The 24,690-nt window shown below is 34.3% G+C and overlaps 1 protein-coding gene and 1 long non-coding RNA gene across 4 annotated transcripts; one reads left to right on the forward strand and one right to left on the reverse strand.

The window, feature by feature from the left end:
- Positions 1–130: 130 nt before the first annotated feature.
- Positions 131–4,603, reverse strand: LOC128175235 (uncharacterized). Its single transcript, XR_008242649.1, has 4 exons — positions 4,501–4,603; positions 3,117–3,173; positions 609–770; positions 131–235 (listed from the first exon to the last, which is right to left on the reverse strand). It is a non-coding gene; the product is annotated as an uncharacterized LOC128175235 (long non-coding RNA).
- On the forward strand, positions 4,574–24,540 carry LOC128175232 (uncharacterized protein KIAA0825-like). 3 transcript variants are annotated; one of them, XR_008242648.1, is made up of 23 exons: positions 4,574–4,670; positions 6,453–6,632; positions 6,891–7,062; positions 7,526–8,381; positions 8,532–8,675; positions 9,005–9,234; positions 9,346–9,492; positions 10,245–10,366; positions 10,645–10,798; positions 11,421–11,611; positions 14,237–14,416; positions 14,783–14,920; positions 15,357–15,447; positions 15,560–15,762; positions 15,903–16,010; positions 16,266–16,411; positions 16,699–16,859; positions 17,587–17,728; positions 19,339–19,441; positions 20,412–20,515; positions 21,047–21,249; positions 21,634–23,905; positions 23,949–24,540. XR_008242648.1 is itself a non-coding variant. In XM_052840699.1 (22 exons), the coding sequence occupies exons 2-22, from the start codon at positions 6,460–6,462 to the stop codon at positions 21,826–21,828; spliced, it is 3,963 nt and encodes a 1,320-aa protein (XP_052696659.1). In that variant the 5' UTR covers positions 4,574–4,670; positions 6,453–6,459; the 3' UTR covers positions 21,829–24,540. The 3 variants fall into 3 exon arrangements, 2 of the variants coding, with proteins under 2 accessions (XP_052696659.1, XP_052696660.1); XM_052840699.1 differs by having other exon boundaries at positions 21,634–24,540; XM_052840700.1 differs by having other exon boundaries at positions 4,582–4,670; positions 6,458–6,632; positions 21,634–24,540.
- Positions 24,541–24,690: the final 150 nt, after the last annotated feature.

Here is a 24,690-nt window from a genome sequence, read left to right on the forward strand (position 1 = left end):
AAAATACTTTAAAATAAGTGGCGTGGACTTACAAATTACTTCGACATATTCATTGTATTCAAGATATCAGTGTTCGAGATATCGAAGTTCAACTGTATATCATTATTGGTACAAAATACAACACATCATCATCACTTTATAAACATTTAATTTAATTTTTATATCATTAGCAATACATAAAGTTTCTTCTAAAATAACAAAGATTCTCTTGAGGCTACTGATTCCCGCGATTCAGCTGAAAGTAGGAAAAAGATTAATCATAAGTAAATTGCTCTCAGATAAATTACAATTACAAAGAATGCAAACTTAGATAAAGTTAATCAAAAACAGTAATACATATTACAAACCTCTGACAAGTAAATTTCATGATAGATAGCAACTTTTAATAAGGGTCAGTAAGTAATGCTGAATAAGGGCATTTCTTTATAGGAGAGGAATATAGTTCAAGGGGAGTATTTTGTTGGCAGGGGAGGGAGAAGGGGTGTCCAAAGCTTATATTTTGGTAATTTTTACTATGTCATAATGTGAATTCATTAAATCTGAGTATTTCTCCTTCAAATTTTCGAATGAACGTGGATTCAGGTCTAAAATGAGTAAATGGTAAATACCCATCGTCTGGCACATAATTGAGATGCCTTAGTTTCAACCCTGTAATGTAAGTCTTCTATGTGCAGCTTCAATAAAGTTAGAACTGTACCAACAGCTGCAGCCTGAGCATAGACAGTTCGACCTCTGAAGAAATCCATAACAAACTTCGTGGGTTTTGCCATCTGTAAAAAAAATGATCACAACTTAGTATTTAGGTCTTTCAATGTTCCCAGATACTGTATAAAGCCCAACTAGACAACATTGAGATGGTGACCATCTCAAAGGGCCCCGCTTAAATAATGGACAATTAAATGAAAAGAATTTCAGAGAATTTTGCTTTGACCTTGACCTATAACTTACAAATTTTTCACCTGGCATTGAACTTCTAATTCAATCTCATTACCCCTTACTTTCAGAAATTTTTGTTCAATCTGAGCAAGATTCAATGTACTCGTTTGATAGGTAAGGATATGTAGTTTCTAAAAATAGATGTTTTTCCCGCCAAATCACAATGGGGAAGTAACTCTAGCTCTGCAAATCACGCATGGTAAAATACTACTTTTCTTTGACGAAAACATGTGTAATCATTAATAATATTTATCAAATAAAAATTGCCAACATATTTTAATAAAAATAAAGTTTTTAAATAAATTGATTACCTTTATCAATATCTTTTTTTATTTTTGCGAATTTTTTTTTACAATGACCATGACGACTCACGCGATTTTTACCCCCCCCCCCCCCCCACGTCAGCCGTCGCATTCATAATCCAACGCATATTCCCGTTACCTGGTAATTTTCCTGTTTTCTATACCTTTACCATTTAGAACTTGTAATTTTAGAATTAAAAATCTAAACTGTTCAGTTTTTTTTCATTCAGCAAAATGTTTGCACAAAAAATATTGTTACTAATACAACGAAGTCGTGAATTGCGGGTCACATCGGGTGTGTAAAGCGTTACGAACAAAGTGTGCAAGAACCGTGTGAAATGTTTTATTAAAAATCATTCCAAACAAATTCATTCCAAACTCGTAGAAAACAATATATATTGTTTTATCTTTTACTCAAAATTGTATCCTTTTTAACAAAAAAATTAAGTCAGTTTTAAAATGGAGACTGTCGATAAAGTCTGACTACGATGTTTCCGTATCGGTACAATTGTGGAATGTACAATACATCAACATGCTTTACACAGTTATAACAAAATATGAATCAACCATAAATGACGCTGTGATGTTGTAATAAGCATGCATTTTTACACGATAAGATTGTGTACAAATACCACACATAACATGCATCGGACATCGGCTATCTGGCTGAACCTGTCAATCAAATTTCGAGTATTTGATTTCATTGGATGGTGACGCGCCTCTTTTATGTAAACAGCAAAATGAAACAAATTGACTTTAAAGCAGTCGGAATCAGTATCTAATAGTATTATTTCAATGATATAAAATCCAGCGATTTTGAAAAAGAGTAAAAAATGTACCGTTCATGCACATACATGTGATATGAAATGCGAGAGAAGAAAATTGTTTGGAATCCCGATGAAAATATAAATCAATGATTAGAAATTTCATTACTTGACTCTTGTTAACTTGATTTACGGAAAATAACAAGGAGATGTTTTAACACAATAATTACAATAAACGTGTACAAGCATTTTAACCATGAAATCCGTATGCATAGTACTTATTAAAAATAGTTAGTAGCAAATACGCCGTTATACAAATGTTAGGTCCGCAACACTCTGTATGTTTAATGAAATTAGGTATACAAAAAATTGAACAGATTGAATAGGGGCATACGATTAACAGACAATTAACAATTCAAGTTATGCACAGTCACAATATCTACGAAATCAATGATTAAAACGACCTACTCAGTATTTTTCGACGAAATACGTGACTTGTGCACTGCAACTTTTACTCTATAAATTAGGATTTTTTTCTTCACGTTATTGCAAGAGCGCCGCGGGAAAAAAATAACGTCATACAAACGGCAAATGACGTAAAGATGTTACAACGTCACAATCAACGTAAGAGGGAAACGTTAAAATAACTCGTTTTAAAATCAAGAAAAAAAAATATTGCTTGACTTTATGCATCAATTGTTTATTATTTATCGTTTATTATGTCAGATCAAAAATAGTGCGACTTTTTGAAAATTTATTTCAAGCTCCGTAATCTACCGAGCTCATCCCGGAAAATCCCGAGCTCTCTGGGTCAATTGTACATCGGATACCTTAATAAGGGATTTTTGTGTGACCTAATATGACCTTGACACTTGACCTACAAACATCATTCAAGGTCGCTGCATATCCATTGATCAAAGGCACTATGTGGGTTATGTATGAGCCAGACTGGAGCAAAGGGAGAGAAGATATGCTCTGGACAAGGATTTTACATATAATTCTGCTATGACCTTCACATATGACCTTGAAAATTGGTTCAAGGTTACAACACACCCTTTACTCAAAGCTCTGTTTATGAGAAAATCATCTTATCAATAGCTTCATTTTTCTTTACCTTTGGACAAATGTCCTGGATTCTTTACTTCTTATCCTTGTCAACTAAATTTTCCCTCTGCAAAAATTAAGTATGAAAACTAGAATTCATTCTATTAAACTAAAAGCCTTTTCTCTCTGATTTATATGTGTGACGGTCAAGTCGCTTTGAATCACCGACACTAGAAAGCTCAGATGGTAGAGCACCTGACTCGAGATTCAGGGGGCCCGGGTTTGAATCCCAGTCTGATTCCTCATTATTTCTCCCATCCCGTAACCTTTTGGTGCCGTTACCAACTCCTGGGAGAATGACAGGTGAACTCCTGCCAGGAGAAGAGCCTAGCTGGGGTGATCTTTAAGAGCGAAAAGATTTTAGGGGGAAGGAATGTGACGGTGAGATCGGTTCGAATACTGTCGCCAGATGGCTCAGTTGGTAGAGCACCTGACTAGAGATTCAGAGGGCCCAGATTAAAATTACGGTCAGGTCTGGTTATTTTTCCCATCCCGTTACATATGCAAAAATTGTTCCATGTACATTGGGGCCTTATTGTAAAGAACTATAATATATATTATAGGCATGATATTAGTCAAATTTGGCCCCCATAATTCGCTAATTTTAAAGTGAATCAGGCACATTAATTTGTTGTGTTATTTTATAAAAGAGTTGACATAAAATATGTTTTTCATCTATTTATATGCACTCACTGGCAGTATATGACGTCAGAAGTGACGCTATTTTTGTAATTAAATCAGAATCAGTCAAAAATTTACATTTTTCTTATCTTTTTTCGCATCGGAAATATAGAGCGACTCTTTGAACACGAACGAATTATTTGTCACTTATTAGTACTGGATAGATACATATTTGGTGAAAATTTTTTGTTTGTTCAAGCAGTCGCTCAATGTTTCCTTGAAGAAAAACTGCTTCAAAACAAGCCGTTTTATGCTAAATATGGGAAAATGACAGGAAAAGGTAAATTTTAAGATGTCATATTTTTAAATTGCGGGCACTAAAATCAAAATGAAAATTATGAAAAAACTTCAAATGTATATTTGTTCAAATAAAACAAAGAATTACAGTAAAATGACAATGTTCATTTAAGGGGGCCATTTTAGGCTCAAACCATATATAACTTTGTTGAGTTCAGTTCGGGCCTTCATAACCAATTAGCTCTGGCATCCAATGCTCACAATGCTTATGTTATAAGAAAAAAAATTACTTACTGATAAGCTCGTACAATATTTAACCTAACAATATTTCGAGGAAATTCGGTATGACCTAAACTGATGTGAATACATTTCTCTTGTGTGTGCCATCAAAAGTATTTATCAAAATTATGGAATAGAATTAAAACACGAAGAACATCTTTAAAATTGAATCAAAAGATTATAGCATGATTTCATACCTCTCGATATTTTTAGCTTGCAGTCAATATTGAAACCCGGTCAGGTTTTATTATTTAGGGTATTTTATTTACTTCCGATGTGGTGCAACCAAAAGCTATGGCAATCGCAAAATAAAAGTTTTAAAATGAATGTTTAGGACAAATTCATACAGTTTGATGCGTTGAGACAGGTATGATTTTGATGATATTATTATTTGTCAGTTATCTCAATCACGTTTTTGTAGAAACAGACATTTGATGAATAAGGAACACATGCACATATTCATGATGTTATTTTAATGAGGTACCAGGTTAGCTTTTTAAAAAGCTAAGAAAGTCAGCCAGAGGAATATCAATTTTAGGTCAAACGCGAGTACACAATTTATTAAAATCTATTAAAATACGAGTTATGTAGGTTCTAGAACAATAATAATTTACAAGTGTATATTTAGTTTGCACGCTTATTTTAATGACTGTATGTAGAGACAAGCTTGTAGCAGTGTACATAAACCTAGAAACTGACCAGTTTTATAACATCTTTGAATTTCTCTACGCGGACTGTCTGATTCCTTCCAAGAATTCCAATTTACGCATGCGCAATAGAAGTTTAATCCCAACTTCATTAGTCATCCTGCGGGCTGATTAAAAAGAATTAGTGAAAAAATCAGAAAAAGCAAAATTCTTTGCAGTGAATTTTGAAAAAACTTCAATTTTTGTATTATTACATGTGAAATGTTAATTTACAGGAACATTGTACATGTGTTTTTATAAGTTAGTCGGTGTGTTTGATATTTGCATATTATTTGTTTTATGGTTTGACTGCTTGGACGGTGAAGTTAATATGAATCACAATTGTTTTTTCACTGCGAAATATCTATAATAATTCATTTGAAACATATGCAGTTGGATCCATCTATCTATATATTCATTACCCTAAAGGACTCGTGCTCAGTCTACAATTTCTGCCAAATCTTTTGCTTTGAACATGCAATTTTAAAGTATAGACAAAATCTTGGTACGAGATTCAAACTGGTAAGAGTATGGATTGCCAGTCTACATGGTCTAATCCACCAAAATTTCTCCCATCCCATTACATTGGTGACGAACCCCTGGAACTAACAGGTTAATCCTCCAGGAGGAAAAAACATTAGATCTTTAACTAGCTCAGTTAAAAGAGCACCTGACTATAGGTTCAGGTTCAAATTTGGGTCTGATCCATCATATTTCTCCAATTCCATTACAACTTTATAAGATTTACCAGTAATACTTCAGACCTTCTTTTAAAATTTCAATTTGAATGCCTGATAAGAGCTAACTGTGTTAATTGTAGAACAGGCCCTTAATTTAGTCATATGTGGCCTAAAAATGTGTTTGATTAAAATTTTCAACAAAAATTAAAATTATTTTTACACTGATAAAGTGGCGCAAATGCCTAGTGGTTTAGTCCTAAAATAAAATTTCATATTTTAATTTTATAGTGATTAATAACATTACAGGTATAATCAAATCATGCAAAAGCAAATAATTGGTTGTGATTGAAATTTTTTTTAAATAAAATGTTGAAAAGTTTTTGTTGTATCAGACCCTCATTTTAGAAAGACTGACTCCTTCATTCTAACCATTCAGCCATGTAAAATGTAAATCACAAAAATGTATTTGCCCTTTTAATTAAGTTGAATTTACTCTGTGGTTCTTTGCCCTTTTCATTAACAATGTGATATAGTGTATCAAGAAAACTCCAAAAAATGTTCAATATACAGATAAAGGCATTTGCACTGCAATATGACAGAGAATGTAAGTTACCGAATGAAACAGGGATATGTTTTGAGAAGAACTTGCCATATTTGTAAAGAAAAAAACTGACCTCTTTCGACAGATTTTCAAGGTTTGTACAGTGTAATTACTAATATGCAGTACATGTTGTTATAAAATGTTATATATGAAAATATTATTCAGCAGTGTCTTGTTTTAAGTCTAGTCATGGAAAAACTACAAAAGCAAACTTCAAAAACTCAGCAGAGGGAGATGGAGTTCCTGAAGTCAATGACAGTCCCTCCCATCAGGTCACTGCTAGAGAGTGCCCCGCCCAGTGTAGCTGTGCTAGGGGCTTACATAGACGAGCTAGACAGTCAACTGGATGAAAACAGTCACAAGTAAGGGAACAAAATTTTAATGAACAATCGAAATGGCTAAACCAAAGCACATTCAGTAATGAGATCTGAAATAACGGTGAATAGTACATGTATTATGATACTACATGTATTAGCTTAGCACAGATTTGGGTTGCCTGTTAATGTGTAATTTCCACTCTCAATTAATGTTTGAGCATGATATTCTTTACTTCATTTTTTTTTAGTTTTTCTAATCAAGAATTTGCACAACTTATGCAATTCAAATTGTGTATTTTGTAGGATGGATGAGTGTCTCCATGAAATCTTGAAGACTTGTAATAAACTACCTGGAAACAAACAGTATAGTAGTCCTAAGGAGGCAGTGAACCATGTGATCTCCACACACATCATAGAGAAGGACTCGTGTTACGACCCCGAGGCTGAGGACGTACTCACCATTCTGAGTCATGTTGTGAGTGTCCTCACACCTATATACAGCGATTTTCATGACTTTCATCAATACCCGTTTGTTATCAGTGTCTTTGTTGAGTTGATGATCCACAATGTTCATTGAAGCACACTATCAGTATCTCAGAATATATTGTACTAATGGGACCGTTATGAATGAATTTATGTATTTTTTAAACTTTAATTTTCACTAAAACCACGAAAATTGATGCCCATGCATAAATATTTCTGTAACCATGATATACATGTACTACGTATTTCAGTGAATAATGTCAAAAATGTAAATGTGAAGTTTTTACTGACCAGTATGTAAAAATTGTGTATTGTTTAAGATGCCATCACTTTTGAAATGTTCTGATTTTACTTCAAAGACAAAATTCTTATTCAATTACTCCCTCCCTTCTCTTATTTCTTTTATTTAAAATAAGTAAAAGATCTTAATTCAGTGCATTTGTTTGGTTTAATAGATATCAGTTCTGGAGAATCATCCAGGGAGTGAAGAGAAGCTTTTACAGGATCTGCTATCATTATCCTCGAAAGAGGGATTGTCCCTGCCCTGTAAATCCCACCAAGGATCTAATCCCATGCAGTCAGTCACCTCAGTCAATGCTGTAACTGACAATTTAGAAATGCAAATTTCTCAACAGTGGGACCAGATTTCCCTCCATTTCCGCCGCTATTTCACCGACAAGTTAAAGAAACTTCCCATCGATAGCACTAAGCCAGATCTGGACCTTTTTGAAGGGAAACGGATGGAGTATATCCACAGCCTGTTGGCTCTGTATACATCAGATGACATCCTCATCAAGTACCAGACTCTGAGATCCCAACAGCTGGAGCGCTGTTTTGAGACTTTGCTGCCAGAAATGGACTCTGAACAGTATAGCTCCATGGAAATCACCAAGAACTGCAGGGAACTGTCGGACATCATACTCAACATGATCGATGAAGATTTTGTTATTTTCAACTCAGGAATTTTCAAGAAATCTTTCAACACTGCAAGGGCCATGCATGACATGTATTTGGAGAAATTTTCAGATGAAATGTCAGCATTGGTAGAGGATATATGGGAGGATATTGAGGACATTGTCAATAAGCCCAGGAAAAGCTCCTTAGCCCATGCAAATCAGTCCCCAAATTCTGAGCAGGGTGAACTAGAGCAAAACAGTCAGAGTCTACCCAGAATTTACATGGAGTCCATTTTGGATGTTGTTACATCTGTGTTGCACATTGAGGAACATGTGGAGTGTTTGCTGAGGTGCGCAGCCTGGGATCCAGCAGGCGTGACCAGTAAACGAGTGAAGCGGAAAGGCAGTCTCAGAGGTGGGTCAAGATTTATGTTTTTGTTTTCACAACTAAAATGCCATCTCAAAAAGGATACACATATCTTGTAAACTTTCTAAGGAAAAAATGTTAATTATTGAATCAATAGATTTTGTGACCATTTTTATGAATAAAATATTGCTTTTAAAGGTGTATTGAAGACAACATCTAGTCCAGAGATCCAGAGGCGTCCCCTCAGCTACACCTCAGATGACATGTCCTTTAGTGAAAACTTTAATACCTCATTTGGATCCATGCCCAGCAGTCTCTCTGACAGCATCCCAGCTCCAAAAGGTAACCACAAGGGTCTAAGTTATATACATATAACCAAATAATTTCCTTAAAGTTTGATAAACTTTATGTAAAAATTAGTACAGATATGTCAAAAACACTTTTTTAATTAATCTCACATAGAACAAAACATGCATCAGTAATCTGATTAAATAAAGTTAAACTACAAGTCCAATGGGCAAGAGTGTTCACTTGAATAAGGCTAAGATAAAGTCAATTTTTTATATGTATAGCATAAATTCATTTCAGCAGATTATACAAGATTTTACCAGAGGACAGTTTATTGTAGTTTTCAATGATAAATGTCAGTTGATATGTTGGCCTGATTTTAGTTGTGGAGAGGACTCGAGGTGAAGAGAGACTGCGATGGGAGTGGAAGCTGATGTTTAAGAAGATTGCTCCTGACCTAGCCAAGTTTGTGGGGCTACGGATTCGCAATCTCCTGAAGACTACTCTAGACTCAGAGCTTGGAGATTGGACTCGACTAGGGGTACTTCACACTGAATCTGTCCCCCAAGAACTTTGGGGAGGCAAACTGGATTATCCAAAATCCATTTCTAAGGTAAAATTAGGATTTGCTTGTCAAGGGATCTTCGATTGAAAACAACTTTTAAATTTCTTTATTTGTACTTGTTTTGCTGCTTTTTAAATATTTTGTACGTTCTGGTTTCAGTCAGTGTCTTGTTTTATGACTGAGCTGGATTTCCTGCTGCCGTTTGCCAGGGCTGGGACAGAGGGCTCCATCTTGAACTGTGTGAGGCTGGCCTTTGTGGACGCCATCAACCTCTGTCTACAGAACTTTCACATTCATCTCACCAAGGTAGTTTGTCCGATTTGTAATATTAAAAGAAATAAGGAAGTATGATCGAAATATTTTCACTTTTTATTAGCAAAAAATAGTTGTAATGAAATTCAGTAGGGTGGATACTGAGGATTCCTAATTTGTTTAAATTCTTGTGAAGCATCCGTTGCAGTTTTTAACGGGGTTTTCCAACGGAAAAATCCGGTTATCAAAATGGTGAAAATGGCAGGCGGGCAACTGCCAAAAGGGTACCCTCATTGTATGGATAACTCCTCCTACAGTTTTCAAGATAGGAAGTTGTTCTTTTGCAGATCAATTGCACATATATCAGAGGTGTTCATATTGCTAGGATTTTGATTTCCAATAATTTATGAAAAAAATACCAGCTTTTGAACTTAGTCATTTTTTGGCAAAATATTGCATATATAGGGTACTCTATTTCACTAGATACGGGTTGACATGGATTATGGATACAGTTCACATAAAAGAAAACCCAGTTTGCTGTCACATTGACAGCTTTTCACTTGTTAAAATTTTGCTATTGGTATTTGTAAACTTATATTATATCGTACCAAAAATTAGATGCTCAAGATTTTAATTTCTTGTGAATTGACACAAAATGGTTGATTACTGGAATTAAGAACTCGCATGAAATAAAGAATCAACAGTTTGACAGAAAGCAATCAATTTGGTTGTTAATTTCAGTCTAAGTAGCAAATTATTATTGAGAAGACTCCAGTTGATTACCGGTACATGTACTTGCATTGTAGCTAAGCAGTGATGTTCCAAGGAATGCTCCCATGAAAACCCTCTACATTTTGTTGTCTAGCTCTGTTTACATAAAGAATCATCTACAACACTATGAGATGGTGCTCACAGGCGACGATAGCAGGTCAGGACAAACTGTCAGAGCATCTGCATTCAAACAGTAAAACACAGTTACAGTGAACATACTTGTGAATTTTCACTTGCAGCGAGGTCCTTTTTTTCCTCCTAGATTAAGTCGAGAAGTAAACCTATTGGATGAATTACATTGATAGCGAATCAAATTTGCACTTCTCTATAAGCATTGTATTACTATACATAACCAGGTAATTTATTTCTATAGCTTATGAAACATGTTTTACCTTATGTTCTACTTTGATAATTATATGCTTGATAACATTTCAGCAAGAAGAATTTCTCCAGCCTGCATAAGAATTACCAGGAGTTGGTGGATGCCCTGTTTAAGCTTACAATAGAGATCCACAATAATTACATGGCGACCAGCATCCTTCACGACATGGAGAGCTACAACTGGAAGGACAGCAAAGAATTCCAAGAGGTTAATGTCCAAATCTACAGTACTTAACCAAGATCAAACCAAGCATTGATTTTCAAATGTGATAATAAAAGTCAAGCTATTCTGGTAACATACAAGTACTAAAAATTCTTTATTAACCTGGGAAATTAATGTTCAAATAAAATCAAGAGATGCAAATGCAGCAGATTTAAATATTCGTTATTCTTTACAAAAGTTTGGTTCTCTGGATGTACAAATCTTGTGTTTTGTTATAAAATGGGTAAAATACAAGGGCCTTATGGGCGAGGCCAAATACTGTAGAAGCAGAAATATTCATTGAGGATTTAATTTTGTTATTTTTGTTGGCAGTATAAATCAACGAATTTAAATCCATGACAAATTTTTAACCCAAGTATTACTGAATACAATAGATAACGATATGATGAAATTAAATGACAACAAAATTGTATTTGGTTTAGAAACATTGACATTTTGACCCAACGAAAATTTGTGCTTCTACAGTATGCAAAATTGACCAAATTTTTGAAAATTTTCTTTTCTTAGATCGAAGTATATTAAGACAGTAATTTGATTAACAATTTACAATGTACATATAAATAAGGATTTTGGTATTGTGACATCTTGATTTGTGGTGTACCTCCAGGGTGAGCGGTGCTCCTTCCCTGTACAGATGTGGAACTACCACCTGCGTGGACTGTGTCATGACCTGTGGACTATCTGCTCCCCCCGGCTGTCACAGGACATATACAGCCAGATCCTACACAACTCTCTGCAGATCTTCTCCCAGAGATACTCCCACTCAAAGCCCAGCTACCGCAGAACCTCACAGTATAGGTTAGTAATACATGTACATGTATATGAGAAGTTAGTGCTGCCTGTATTCAGAAATATTTTGGATATACAGCAAAACTCGTTTATAACGAATTTCAAGGGACCATAGAAAAAACTTCGTTATAGCCGTAATTCATTATACGTTTATAACGAATTCGTAAAAAATATTATAGCGAATTCGTTATGAAATAATTAAGGGTTTTTCTGGTTAACTGTTTTCTAAACTATCGTAAGTTATAAAATTAGTATTACCATCATTTACAAAATATGTCAATAAAACCATTTCATATCAATTTTTAAAAAAATTCCGTATACTATTTGAATTTGAGTATTTTATATATGCATCTTAAAATTGCATGTTTCTTCAATGAAATTTGAAATGGAAAAAATTCGTTATAAAAATGATAAACTACGTTAAAATTTTGCCAGCGGGGGTCTTAAAATTACTTCGTTATAGCCGTAAATTCGTTATAGCCGTGTTCGTTATATACATCAATTTTCTATAGGTTTATATAAGAAATTTGCCGGGACATGAATAATAATTCGTTATAGCCGTAAATTCGCTATATCCGTGTTCGTTATATTCGAGTTTTGCTGTACATGTTACAATAATTCACTATGAGTGGCAAAATACCTTACAAGAAGAAGCATTTTCAGCAAAAAAAAATATATTGAATGCTCTCCATTTACCTATGAATTTTTAGGTCACCTGAGTCACTCAGGTGACCTATTGCAATTGGTCTTCGTCCGTCGTCGTGCGTTGTGCGTCTTGCGTCGTGCGTTAACAATTTTACAATTTTTAACTTCTTCTTGAAAACTACCAGGCCAATCGTTACCATTTTTGGTGTAAAGCATCTCTATGGTAAGAAGAATCTAAATTGTGAAATTTATGGCTCTACCAACCCTGGGGTGCCACGGGCGGGGCCAAATATGCAAAAAAGCCAAATTTTCAAAAATCTTCTTCTCTACTTCCACACAAGTGAGGAAAAAACTGAATGCATGGTTATGATGTCCATGAGGCCCTCTACCAAAATTGTGAAATTTATGGCCCCTGGGTCTGGGGTTCTGGCTCTAGGGTGGGGCCAATATGGCCATATAGTAAAAATGTATTAAATCTTAGAAAATCTTCTTCTCTACTCCCATATATATTTGTTAAAAACTAAATGCATGGTTATGATGTCCATGAAGCCCTCTACCTTAATTGTGAAATTCATGACCCCTGGGTCAGGAGTTCAGGCTCTAGGGTGGGGCCAATATGGCCAAATAGGAAAAATGTATTTAATCTTAGAAAATCTTCTTCTCTACTATCATATATATTTGTTAAAAACTAAATGCATGATAATGATGTCCATGAAGCCCTCAACCTAAATTGTGAAATTCATGACCCCTATGTCAGGGGTTCAGGCTTTAGGGTGGGGCCAATATGGCCATGTAGTAAAAATGTATTAAATCTTAGAAAATCTTCTTCTCTACTCTCATATATATTTGTTAAATACTAAATACATGATTATGATGTCCATGAAGCCCTCTACCTAAATTGTGAAATTCATGACCCCTGTGTCAGGGGTTCAGGCTCTAGGGTGGGGCCAATATGGCCAAATAGTAAAAATGTATTAAATCTTAGAAAATCTTCTTCTCTGCTCCCATATATATTTGTTAAAAACTAAATGCATGGTTATGATGTCCATGAAGCCCTCTACTTTAATTGTGAAATTCATGACCCCTCGGTCAGGGGTTCAGGCTCTAGGGTGGGGCCGATATGGCTAAATAGTAAAAATGTATTAAAAAATCTTCTTCTCTACTCCCATATATATTTGTTAAAAACTAAATGCATGATTATGATGTCCATGAGGCTCTCTACTAAAATTGTGAAGTTCATGACCCCTTTGTTAGGTGTTCATGCTCTAGGGTGGGGCCAATATGGCCATATAGTAAAAATGATTTAAATCTTAGAAAATCTTCTTCTCTACTCCCACACATGTGGGCAAAAAACTGAATACATGGTTATGATATCCACAATCTCCTTTACCTAAATTGTGAAATTCATGGCCCCTGGGTCAGGGGTTCAGGACATGAGGGGGGGGGGGCAATATGGCAATTAAGTGTTAATGCATATAATGTTTAAAAATCTTCTTCTCTATTCTCACACATCTGTATAAAAAAAACGACTAATAATTATGTTTACCAGGAAGTCCTCTACTGAAATTTTAATTTTCATGTCCCCTGGGGTATGGGTTTTGACTCTAGGGCAGGGCCAAAATGGATGTATAGATGCTAATGCATATAACGTTAAAAAATTATCTTCTTTACTCCCACACACCTGAAAGGAAAACTAAATTCATTATTTTGTAGACCAGATCTTTTAGTTTTTCACCAAAATTATAGGTTTCACAGTTCTTTTTGAATTAAATGTGGTTGTCATTACAAATTTATAATTTTTTCTACTCCAGTATGAAACCTAATTAATTAGATGCATATATGAGACTCCATGACAAGTTTGTGTATTGGATATATGCTACTCAGGTGACCGATAAGGCCAATTGGCCTCTTGTTTTTAAAAATTCTATAGACCATACACGTGTCATTGATTTATCCATATGAATTTACTTATGGTACGGGCTATTGCAGGTCTGACATCATCTCTATCTTGCTGTGTGCCAGTGAATTGCTTTTTCCAGCATGCAGTTCTGTTTCCATGTACCTTGACCCAGGGTCATCTCAGCTGCCTCATTACAGCATACACAACTTCTGCTCAGTTCTCCTGGCAGACATGGCTATAGTTGCCTCTCCACTGGAAATGCTTTACAAGTACTCACTCCTTTTGCAATGAAATAATTTTGTTTCAATTTATATATAGCATTCAATCAAAGGTTATTTTATCTCAGTATCAATTGAAGTGAGAAAAAATCAATCAAAGCAATTGAGATATCCAAGGATATGAGATGTAGAAATCGAAACAGTGGCTGGGACTTTCAAGTCATTGGACACATCTTTAGTATTTGAGATAGCAATGATTGTGATACTGAAGTTGCTTGATGAAATATAACTTTCATAAAATCACATGGAACATATTCATAAAATCACACATGAGTATGGTTTGATGCTAGGTTATAGTTGTAGTTTTTGGGTGACATCATGTTTGCTTTCTATTGTTTTAACCTCTATAAATTCCAGGATGTACAAGAAAGGTTTCCATGAGCTGCCTGAACTCCAGCCCACCAGTGGATCAACTCCTACTGCAGAGGTCATCGGTACCAACACACACTGGTTGTCATGGATACAGCCAACCATTTTCCAGACTGGACACAAACAGTATGAACAAATAAATTATACTTTATCTTTTGTTGAAAAATGAAAAATACACATGTTCAGTGTACTAGTATGTTATTTTATGTTAACTATAAGGTGCCCTACCAGTAAAGAAAAAAGGAGACCCATCAAACATGTACTAAACAAATTAGCCCCTTCTAACAGAGAAAGAGGGCAAAAATTGCCATGTTAACATTTCGTTAGTCAAGATATGGGATTAAATATTATACATTGAGAAAATTTTAAAAAAAACAATATCTTGTGGGGTCTGATGCATGTTACATGAATAAGCTAAGAATATCAAGCAAACTGTAAAAACACGTAGCATAGAATCCTTATGTTGCTTTGATTGGAAGTATTTATTTAAGTTTTGAAAAAAAAGGAATGAAAAAGTGAATGGGACATGTCCTCAAAATAAACAGCATATTTGTCATTTCAGTTACTTTGATATGAGGACAACCACTGCGGTGTATTTCCACTGTAAGCTTCTCTTATCTCAGCCCGACATTGATTGGTCAAAAGTCCTGCAGGTTAGTGAAGATAATTGATTTGTACGATTTTACATGTATACAAGTACATGCACTCTCAATGATGAGGATTATGTGTAGTATTACACACAGTATCATGAATGTATCTTTTTAGGCTTATATCATGAAGGATTTCACTCTGCCCATTTTATTCCTCACTCAAAGTGTGACGGGAGATTCTCCAACACAGGCAAACAATGATAAGAACCTTCATCAACAGAAGGTCTCGCAGACCTTTTCTGTCATAACTCGAGTTTTAACACAGTGTCATCACTTCAAGGAATCAGTAGCAAGAGTTTTGGTGCCAGTCATAAGTCGGTATGTAATGCATGATGTTTTCATAAGAGAGAGAGAGAGAGAGAGAGAGAGAGAGAGAGAGAGAGAGAGAGAGAGAGAGAGAGAGAGAGAGAGAGAGAGACTAAGTGAATAACTCTTGTCTTCAAATAAATTTTGAACAGATGTAATGAGTGGAAGTTGTTGGATACGAAGACACTGATTGGTCAGGATATTATGGTGCCTGTATGGATGGAGACTGTGTTTACCTTGCTGGACCCATTCATAAACAGGTAAGGATTATTTCCCTACCGTTAAATATACACTTGTACAGTACAAGGAATATGTTGTGATGTAAATCTCTATTTCAGCCTTTGGATGATTTGATATGGCTTTTGTTTCCTGTGTTACACTTTAAAAACTATCAATCTGTTTTCCAACCGTTTACTGATTTGAATTGGGTTTTGTATCCTGTAGTGTGTCACTCTGTCACTCATGTTTCCAGCCTTTTGGATGATTTGTACTTGATTTTGTTTCCTGTGTTACAGTGTCCTGAAGCCTGTCCTAGTGTCGGTGGTCCTGGACGGGAACTCTGGTCCCCCCATACGCCCCATCATGTCAGTCATAGCTGACCTGCCCTGTGGGTGTCGACCCCAGTTCACACCCCCATCCTCCAGGTCCAAAAGCTCAGAAAGTAAGGGCTCCATTTTATTTTGATAAACAATTACATGCTTTTACAAACCTTTGTATGTTTTGTATATTATTCTTAAAGCAATTATTATAATGTTTTGATTATGAAATTTTGCTGTTTCTCAAATACATACAGTGTATGCATGAAAATGATTACCGCGAGGATGTTGGTTAATTTTGGGTGTTCTGTAGTTTGGCATTAATTATAATAAACCACCTTAAAATTGACAAATATTAATCAGTTCCCAGGCTGAATATCCCTGTACCTGATAGTCTGTGCTTCTTCTTCAGGTCAGAAAGAGCTGATGGATGCCCTGATGAGACAGATGGTCTCTTACATTGCTGACAATGTCTTCTCTATTCCTAATACACTCTGCATTCTGATGAGGACACTGCAGGAGCACTGCACAGCCAACAACATTAAAACCCCCCACCACTGTGCTGGAATGAAGGTACAGTAGTCTCAAACTACTAACATACTAGTATTATTGGTGTTTTTCTGTGGATGTTGTGAATACGTGTACCGGTACATGTACTACAAGTGCAATATTAGTAAGAATTTATGTTTGCATTATCATTCAGTTATCAGATTTAGTGGAACACTGTATGACTACATTTGCATTCATTTTGACTTCGGTATTAGACCATGGGTTGTAATTCCATTCTTTTTCCTGTCGTGCTATTTTAAGGGTCTTTAGCATACCCTAGCTGTTCTAGGGCCAATTTTCTGAACTTTTCTCATTGTCATGCCATTTACTATCAGATTGCCCCTTCACACTTTTGTGGAGGAAAGCTTAAATAGCGGTAAAAGATTCAATAAATCTGTTAATGGTTGATTTATGAATTGATATTTGTTTTCATACCTTCAAAACCTTAGAGTTTCACTGATACCAGTAATTTCATAGATGGAACAAAAAATTATGAATGATCACGGAACTGATATATACTGTACTAGCACTACATGTAGCGTAGTTGGCCCATGGTTAGATGGTTAGTAGTCATATCTTAGATTGAATGAAGGTGTCCACTGATGCAACAGTTAATGATCATCTAGCTGTTAACATATTTCTTCAGTATTTTACATGCTAGCTGTTTTCTTTGCATAGATTTTAAGTCTTTGTTATGAGGCTTTAGATGGCTTTGTTTGATTTTTTATGATTTTTGGTATTTGTTTTACAGGTTATAGGCACCTGCCTGCGACTGAGGCTACAAGACAAGCATTACCTGGAGAGGGTCACTGGCCTCAATCTGAATCACCAGCAGACGGACACCCTCAAGTCCCTGGCAGACTGTGTCTATTATGTGCTCATCAACACCAAAGGTAAATGCATGGTATACACCAGGCTTGGGGTAATGCTAAATGTAATGGTAATACATTGCAATGCATTACATGTTTTCAAAGTAATGCTAGTAATGTGTAATGCCTCAAAATTAGCATTACAATTAATGCTAATGTAATGCATTATTTTCCAAAATCTAGTGTAATGCTAGCATTACATGGCATTACTTTGCATTACTATGCATATTTATGCATGTTCACTTTAAAAAATGTGATGAATAAATGAATAGTTGAAATTGAATTTGATTAAATTTATTTTTAAAGAAGAAAGAAATAATTCTAATTAAGAAAAACATGTTTTAATTGTACATGTTTATTAAAAAAGGTTTTTTTTAAATTCATTTTTGAATTGTTTATATTACTAAAGATAACAGCACAATTTCATAACAAATTTTTAGAGTGTTGTTATTAAGAGTTTTTAATCATTTAAAAAATTTACTCCAATTAGTTTGCACTTCAATAAGAAATGTGTCAACAACACACTATGCCCCCAGGATAATCTAAGTATCAAAACAATCTATTGTTATAAGAAGTGCTAAACACCCCAATCCCCTTCCCTTTGCTATGTCACAATAGAATAGGAGACAGACATGCACCTTTGAAAGCAAAATGAGTGCATTGTCCATCCATGATGAAAATCAATATCACTTCCAATATTATAACCCATTTGAAAATAATCTTACTTATTTTTTCTCTCTTTCTCTCTGTCTCTTGTATATTGATTACACTGTACATTAGTTTGGACTGATAGAAAATACAAGATTCATGTATTTTTTCTATTATTGCACTTAATATATCCTAAGATAAAGATCATCAAACAGTACTTTTCAGTCCAAGCTTCGACTGCTCCTGTAAAACATTTATTTAGTATAGCTGGGAAGATTTTCAAACTAACAGGATGCAGTTAAAAGATGAACCCTTTGAAACTTCGAAATATAATTGGGAAAAATCATCTGTTTATAAATTAATAAAATTAAGTGTCCAAAATTATAAAGATTTGTGTAATCTGGGGATATATCTTTATTTAGCTTTTAAAAACCGCAATATTATTTCAGAAATTGTTTTTGTTACGCATGTTATCCTGTGTCTCTATTTCATATCTGATATTGTATCATGCCAAATGTCTATAAATATCATTTTACTTATGTAATATGTTGTTCATATTGCCACAATATGATTATATATTGAGCAAATAAAGAATGACTCTTGTTTATTCATTGACTTTGAACCTGATACTGAGCATGAAGCTGTAGATATGTTAAAGAGTGTTGTATATTTGAAACATTTGCCAAAAACTCTTTATTGGCTTTACTTTAAAAAAAAAGTAATGGTAATGGTAATGCATTACTTTACTCATGTAATGGTAATGTAATGCATTACTTCAAAAAATCAAGTAATGGTAATGGTAATTTAATGCCCAAATTCATGAAGTAATGGTAATGTAATGCATTACTTTACAATGTAATTCGCCCCAAGCCTGGTATACACACATGATCTAAGAATCATTTTCCATATTCATTGATATTTATATTCATTAATTCATTTTGAAGAAGTGTGGTGATATTTTCTACTATTTACTCGTGATATTTCAGCTAAAAGCAATGCTACACCCCAGCTGGCTGGGAAATTCTGCAAGGAGAATAAGGTGTGGGTTCAAAGCAAAATCCAGGCCATTACAAGCTACCTCAACAATGTGTAAGTATGGTAGTGTTATATACAATATTCATGTACATTAGCCCAATAGGGTATAAATGTACTTTATGTACTGTGTATGTCAGCAGTTCTTTATGTACTATGTACGTCAGCAGTTATACATGTGGTATATTTCCTTGGTTTGCCATATTGATTGGTCACCCACTCTGCAAGCAACCTACAATGTCAGTCTGTCTGGCTGCAGTCCTTCTATCCGTCAGTCTATCTGTCTTTCCATTCGAGATCACTTGTCAGGAGCATATATCTTCTCTCCTTTTGGCCTAATCTGGCTCAACTTCACCCACAGAGTGCCTTTTGGTGCACTGATCTTAAAACCAAGTTTCTATGTCTAAGGTTAAGGTCAAAGTAGAATTATGTAAAAAATCCTTGTCTTGATCATATATTCTCTCCCCTTTGTTCGGTTTCGTCCATACTTCACCCACACAGTGCTTTTGGTCAAAGGGGTGTGCAGTGACCATGAATGAAGTTTCTAGGTCAAAGGAAAGTCATGGGTGAAGGTCATATTAGACCAAACAAAAAATCTACTTTTAGAGCATACTTATATACTCTCCCCTAAGCCCTATCTGGCTCATACTTCACATAAACAGAGCTTGTGGGTAAAGGGTATGCATTGACCATGAACAATGTTTCAAGGTCATTCAAGGTCAAATGTGAAGGTCATAGCAGTTCTCCTTAAAATCCATTTTAGACCATAATTTATTTCCCATTGGCTTAATCTTGCTCAGATTAAAACCAAAAGAATACCTTTAGGTAAGAATTAATAAGCTTGTATTAAAGTTCGATACCAACTGGAAATTTTTTAGTCATATGTTAATTAAGGTCAAAGCAAGCAAGCTTTTCATACTATTGTACACTATTTAAGTAGGGTCCTTTGAGATGTTCACCATCTCGATGATGTCTAGTGTTCACTTAACCTGTGTTCCATTTTTGCATTCTTCCTTGTTTGTTGTAGGATGTTTGAGATGAATGACCACACAATACTCGAGGGTGCCACCAATGAATACATGAAGCAACTCTTCACCTTGGCAGCAAGCAATATTCTGGATTCTCCGACTGGTAAAAAGCCTCCACTGTTGCAGTATGCATGAAAACATATGTATTCATGAATGTACTTTTTAAACTTTAATTAAGGGTTAAATTATTTCTCAGAGAATATAACTAATATACTGTTTTGCAAAAATTAACGGTAGTCTTAATATAAATTTTTAGGGTTAAATTATTTCTCGGAGAATATCATTATACTGTTTTGCAAAAATCAATGGTAGTCTTAATATAAATTTTTAGGGTTAAATTATTTTTCAGAGAATATAACTACCGGTTTACTGTACTGCAAAAATTACTGGTAGTAGTACCGGTAATTGTGTTATATAAATTCATATTGTTTTTGCTATATTTTGTAAAAATACAAGGAAATATGGATATTTATATTATCAATTATTTGCTGGGTTTTTTCTCTGACTATGCTTCAAAATTGATTGATTTGATGCTGTACCTGAAGTAAATGAACAGGGTATTTCTCTTTGGCTTTTGCTGTACCACATAATCTGGTTCATAGAGTCTATGTAATTATTATTACTTTGACTTCAGGACAAGCGGACCTAACTTGCTTGTATGGTCTGATCGCAAATAACTTTTCTTGGCTGGAGCGACAGTTTGACATCCAGTTTATACTGCCATCATCTGGAGCGGAAAATATCCCACAGTTCACCCTGAGCTGTGAAGTGGACCAATCCAAAGAGTTTAATGCATGTAAAGAGTATGAAATGATTGGAACCCGAAAATTTGATCATGTACGTTATTTCAGATATTTAAGTAAACATTATATCACAGATTAAATTTAGCACACTTTAATGTATAGTACATGTATGTATGATGCAGAATGTCTTTCAAAATTCACTTTACGTAAGACTGAAAAACTCACATTAAAAATGACTCAGAATCTTAAATAAATAATAACATTGCTTGCATCCTTCGTTAATTTTAACTTGCTTTGCAAATTGTAAAATGTAACTATAGATTGTCCAATATTATGCTCAAAAATGAAAATTATTGAAAGATTATTGGTTGTGTAAACTTAGCAATAGCTGTGCCATGCAACTGTCTCATGCAGACACATGCACTAAAAAATCGTGTATCTCTAAAAGCTATAAAATTCTTACCCTTTCATTATACAGCCCACCATTGAATCCTTCAACATAAACTGGCAGGAACTTCTGTCCTCAGACCTGGGTATCAGTGAGTTTGGATTCCGTTCTCTGCTCTACAATCGCCATGAGATGCAGGATGGTGCATACCTGGAGGAGCAAGAGAAGAAGCCAGTGGAAACACTCAAATCAGTGTATGAAAACGAACCCCGAGAGTTGGGATAAACGAGAAAATGTATATCCTTTTTTGTTAGATGTCAATTATAACTTTACATGGTAAATGTATTTGTTTGTCTTAAAAATTGCTCAAGAAGTTTACTTGTAAGGAAATTAGGATTTACCGTTTTTAAAAAGATTTATTAAGAATTTATGTTAAATTTTTGTCAAGTTATAAAACTCGAATTGAAAAATGTTTTGCATTGATATTGCTGGTTTTTTAAAGAATGATTATCTACATATATTTGTCAAAATTGCTTGTAAAACTACCAACTGAAGTGATAGTGAAATATTTTTTGGCTATACATTGTACTGACAAAGAGGGGTTATTAAATTTTAAAAATATAGAAGTCATCTATTGGTTAGATTGTTGAATTACCATGGAATGAATACCAGCACTTACAAATGGCTAGCTCATTCTGAGCTGATGCTCATATACACTTAAGCTACCCTGTACTAGTCTTGTAGATGATATGTGATACCACCAAAAATTAATAACAATTCTGTACTTGATTCACTCTTCCAGACAGATATTATTACCAATGATATTAAAACCATTTTATGAAACATTTGTTAATATTGATGACTAATAAAACATCACAGTAAGCTCAAATTTATTAAGAAACTCCTAGGTTATGTACATGTATTACGTATATAGAGAAGTCCAAATCTATTTTAGTGATTACTTAGACATTTTGTTTTTATACATGTATTTGTAAATCAAAGGGATATAAATATATAGATCAAAAATCTAATGCTAATAGAAGTAAATCAATGAAATTTTTATTATTATTTTTTTTTATTTTCTGCATTTATATAAAAAGCTAGATATAACTACCAGTAGTAATGTATAGAGAGTGTAGATTTGTTCAGCTCATAGAAATATTGTACATTTTACACTAGCATCATTTTTTCTATCAGATGAAGTGATAGTGTTGAGGGGGGTGGATTCTTTACGCTGGTTTATTTCCAATAATGCTGTACTGAGCCGCTGGTCTTCAGTCACTTATCTATCCATGTCTGACCTATTTGCTATTTGTTGTTCGGTTTTGTTTTTTAATTGTGTGATTTACAAAAAAAGATCTGTTTGTGAAATGATTGAAATGTGTTGATAACCATTGCTTGATACCCAATGCTGATTTTGTTATGATAGGAAATAATATATGTCTCTTGAACTAAACATGTTAATAGAGATTCTCACAAAAGGTGCTTCTGAATTGAAATTCAATTACCGGTACCTGTGTTTTGAAGAAAATGTGATAATTATTGCCATGAAAAGATGTCTTTACTCTTACATGTACGTACAGTAGTAGGTCAAATCTCTGTTGAAAGTGCTCATTCTTTGTACATACACACAAACTCTAGTCACATTATTCTAATGATTTTTTCCTATTTAACACTTGTTTCAGAATACATTGTGAATTTTGTACCACCACCAACCGTTACTGTGGTTTCATCAATATTCGTTGAACACCAATTTTCGTGGATTTCGTCGTTAAGTTGTTCCATGAAATTGAATGATCATTGAAGTATAATTTCTATTATCATTTTGTATTTGTATGTTCATTTGCCACAAATTTACGTGTCCTTGAAACTGTGATTTTCACTTCATCCACACAAAAATTGATACCTTTGAATATTAATGAAACCACAGTATATACGTTCATGTTATACAGTTGTTGTGAATTATTGATCGTTGTCTGTCAATATGTGAGCTATTATGATTCCCATCTTATTATTTGTTCTATGAAATGTGAATACAAGTCTGAATCTTGTGAAATTATCAATAGTCACCTCAATCTCCCACCAATGTGATAACTGTGTTTTAGCCATTGTTTTTATATTTATCTTTTGTATACATCCTATTTATTTTGTTCCATATGCCGTCCACGATTACTTGTACTCAACCATATCCCTCTTATAACTGGTACAAAAAAACATGGGGAAAGTGGGGGTGGGGTGCAGCTATTTATGTTTCCTACTTGAAGGATAAAAAAAGTTAAGAAGATTAAATATAGAATCTTACTTTTTGATGCAAGAATTTCTGGAATAAACACTTCCTGTCCTTCCCCCTAAGATTATTTTAGTGCTGTAAGTATATACTGGTATATCAGTGTTCCAGAAAACAGAGAGCAAGTACCGGTACATGTATTTGAGGATAGTATGTATGGGTAACCTTCATTGATAATAATTAATAACATTAATAACTGAAAAATTAAATGAGTTCCTAGGTACTATACAGTCCTGCAGCCTCAGGGTCTTAAAAAGGCAGGTGCTGTCAGGTACTACCAGTACGATAGATATTATTTTTAAGGGGAGGGGGAGTGTTCAAGGGATGCTTTTGTCTTGTTTTTTTTTTTTGGGGGGGGGGGGGGGGGGTTCCGACGCTTATTTTGGTAATTTTAAACTTTCTGAAGCAGGAAACAGTTCTTGTTGTTGATTTGCCAGTGCATTTACCCACAAACTGGTTGTTAGGAACTGTGATTTATTTTCTTTGGCTATTTTTGTTTAATTTATTTCTTCCTCTGTGTAGTATTTTCATCTGTAATATTTATGAGTTTTTAGAATTAGGCTTTATACATTGTTATGAAGTTATTTTGTATTTTATTTATACATTATCTGAAATCCATGATAATGAACTGTTAACAACTTCATTTGCAGCAGGATTGTTTTTAATTATCAAATTATGTAGATTATGCCAATATTAAATTTATTCCTTAGTCCATATCTTAATTGAGTTATATTTTCTTTAATGTAAAACCATACAATTAATAATGATTAATTGTATGAACAAAGGTTTTTTAAAGAGATTTTTATCATTGTAATATAAGCTGCTCTTGTTCTTTAAATAGCACATTTGATGCTCACTTC

This window comes from Crassostrea angulata, chromosome 3 (genome assembly GCF_025612915.1).
Source record: "Crassostrea angulata isolate pt1a10 chromosome 3, ASM2561291v2, whole genome shotgun sequence".
In the NCBI taxonomy this organism is placed as follows: Eukaryota; Metazoa; Mollusca; class Bivalvia; order Ostreida; family Ostreidae; genus Magallana; species Magallana angulata.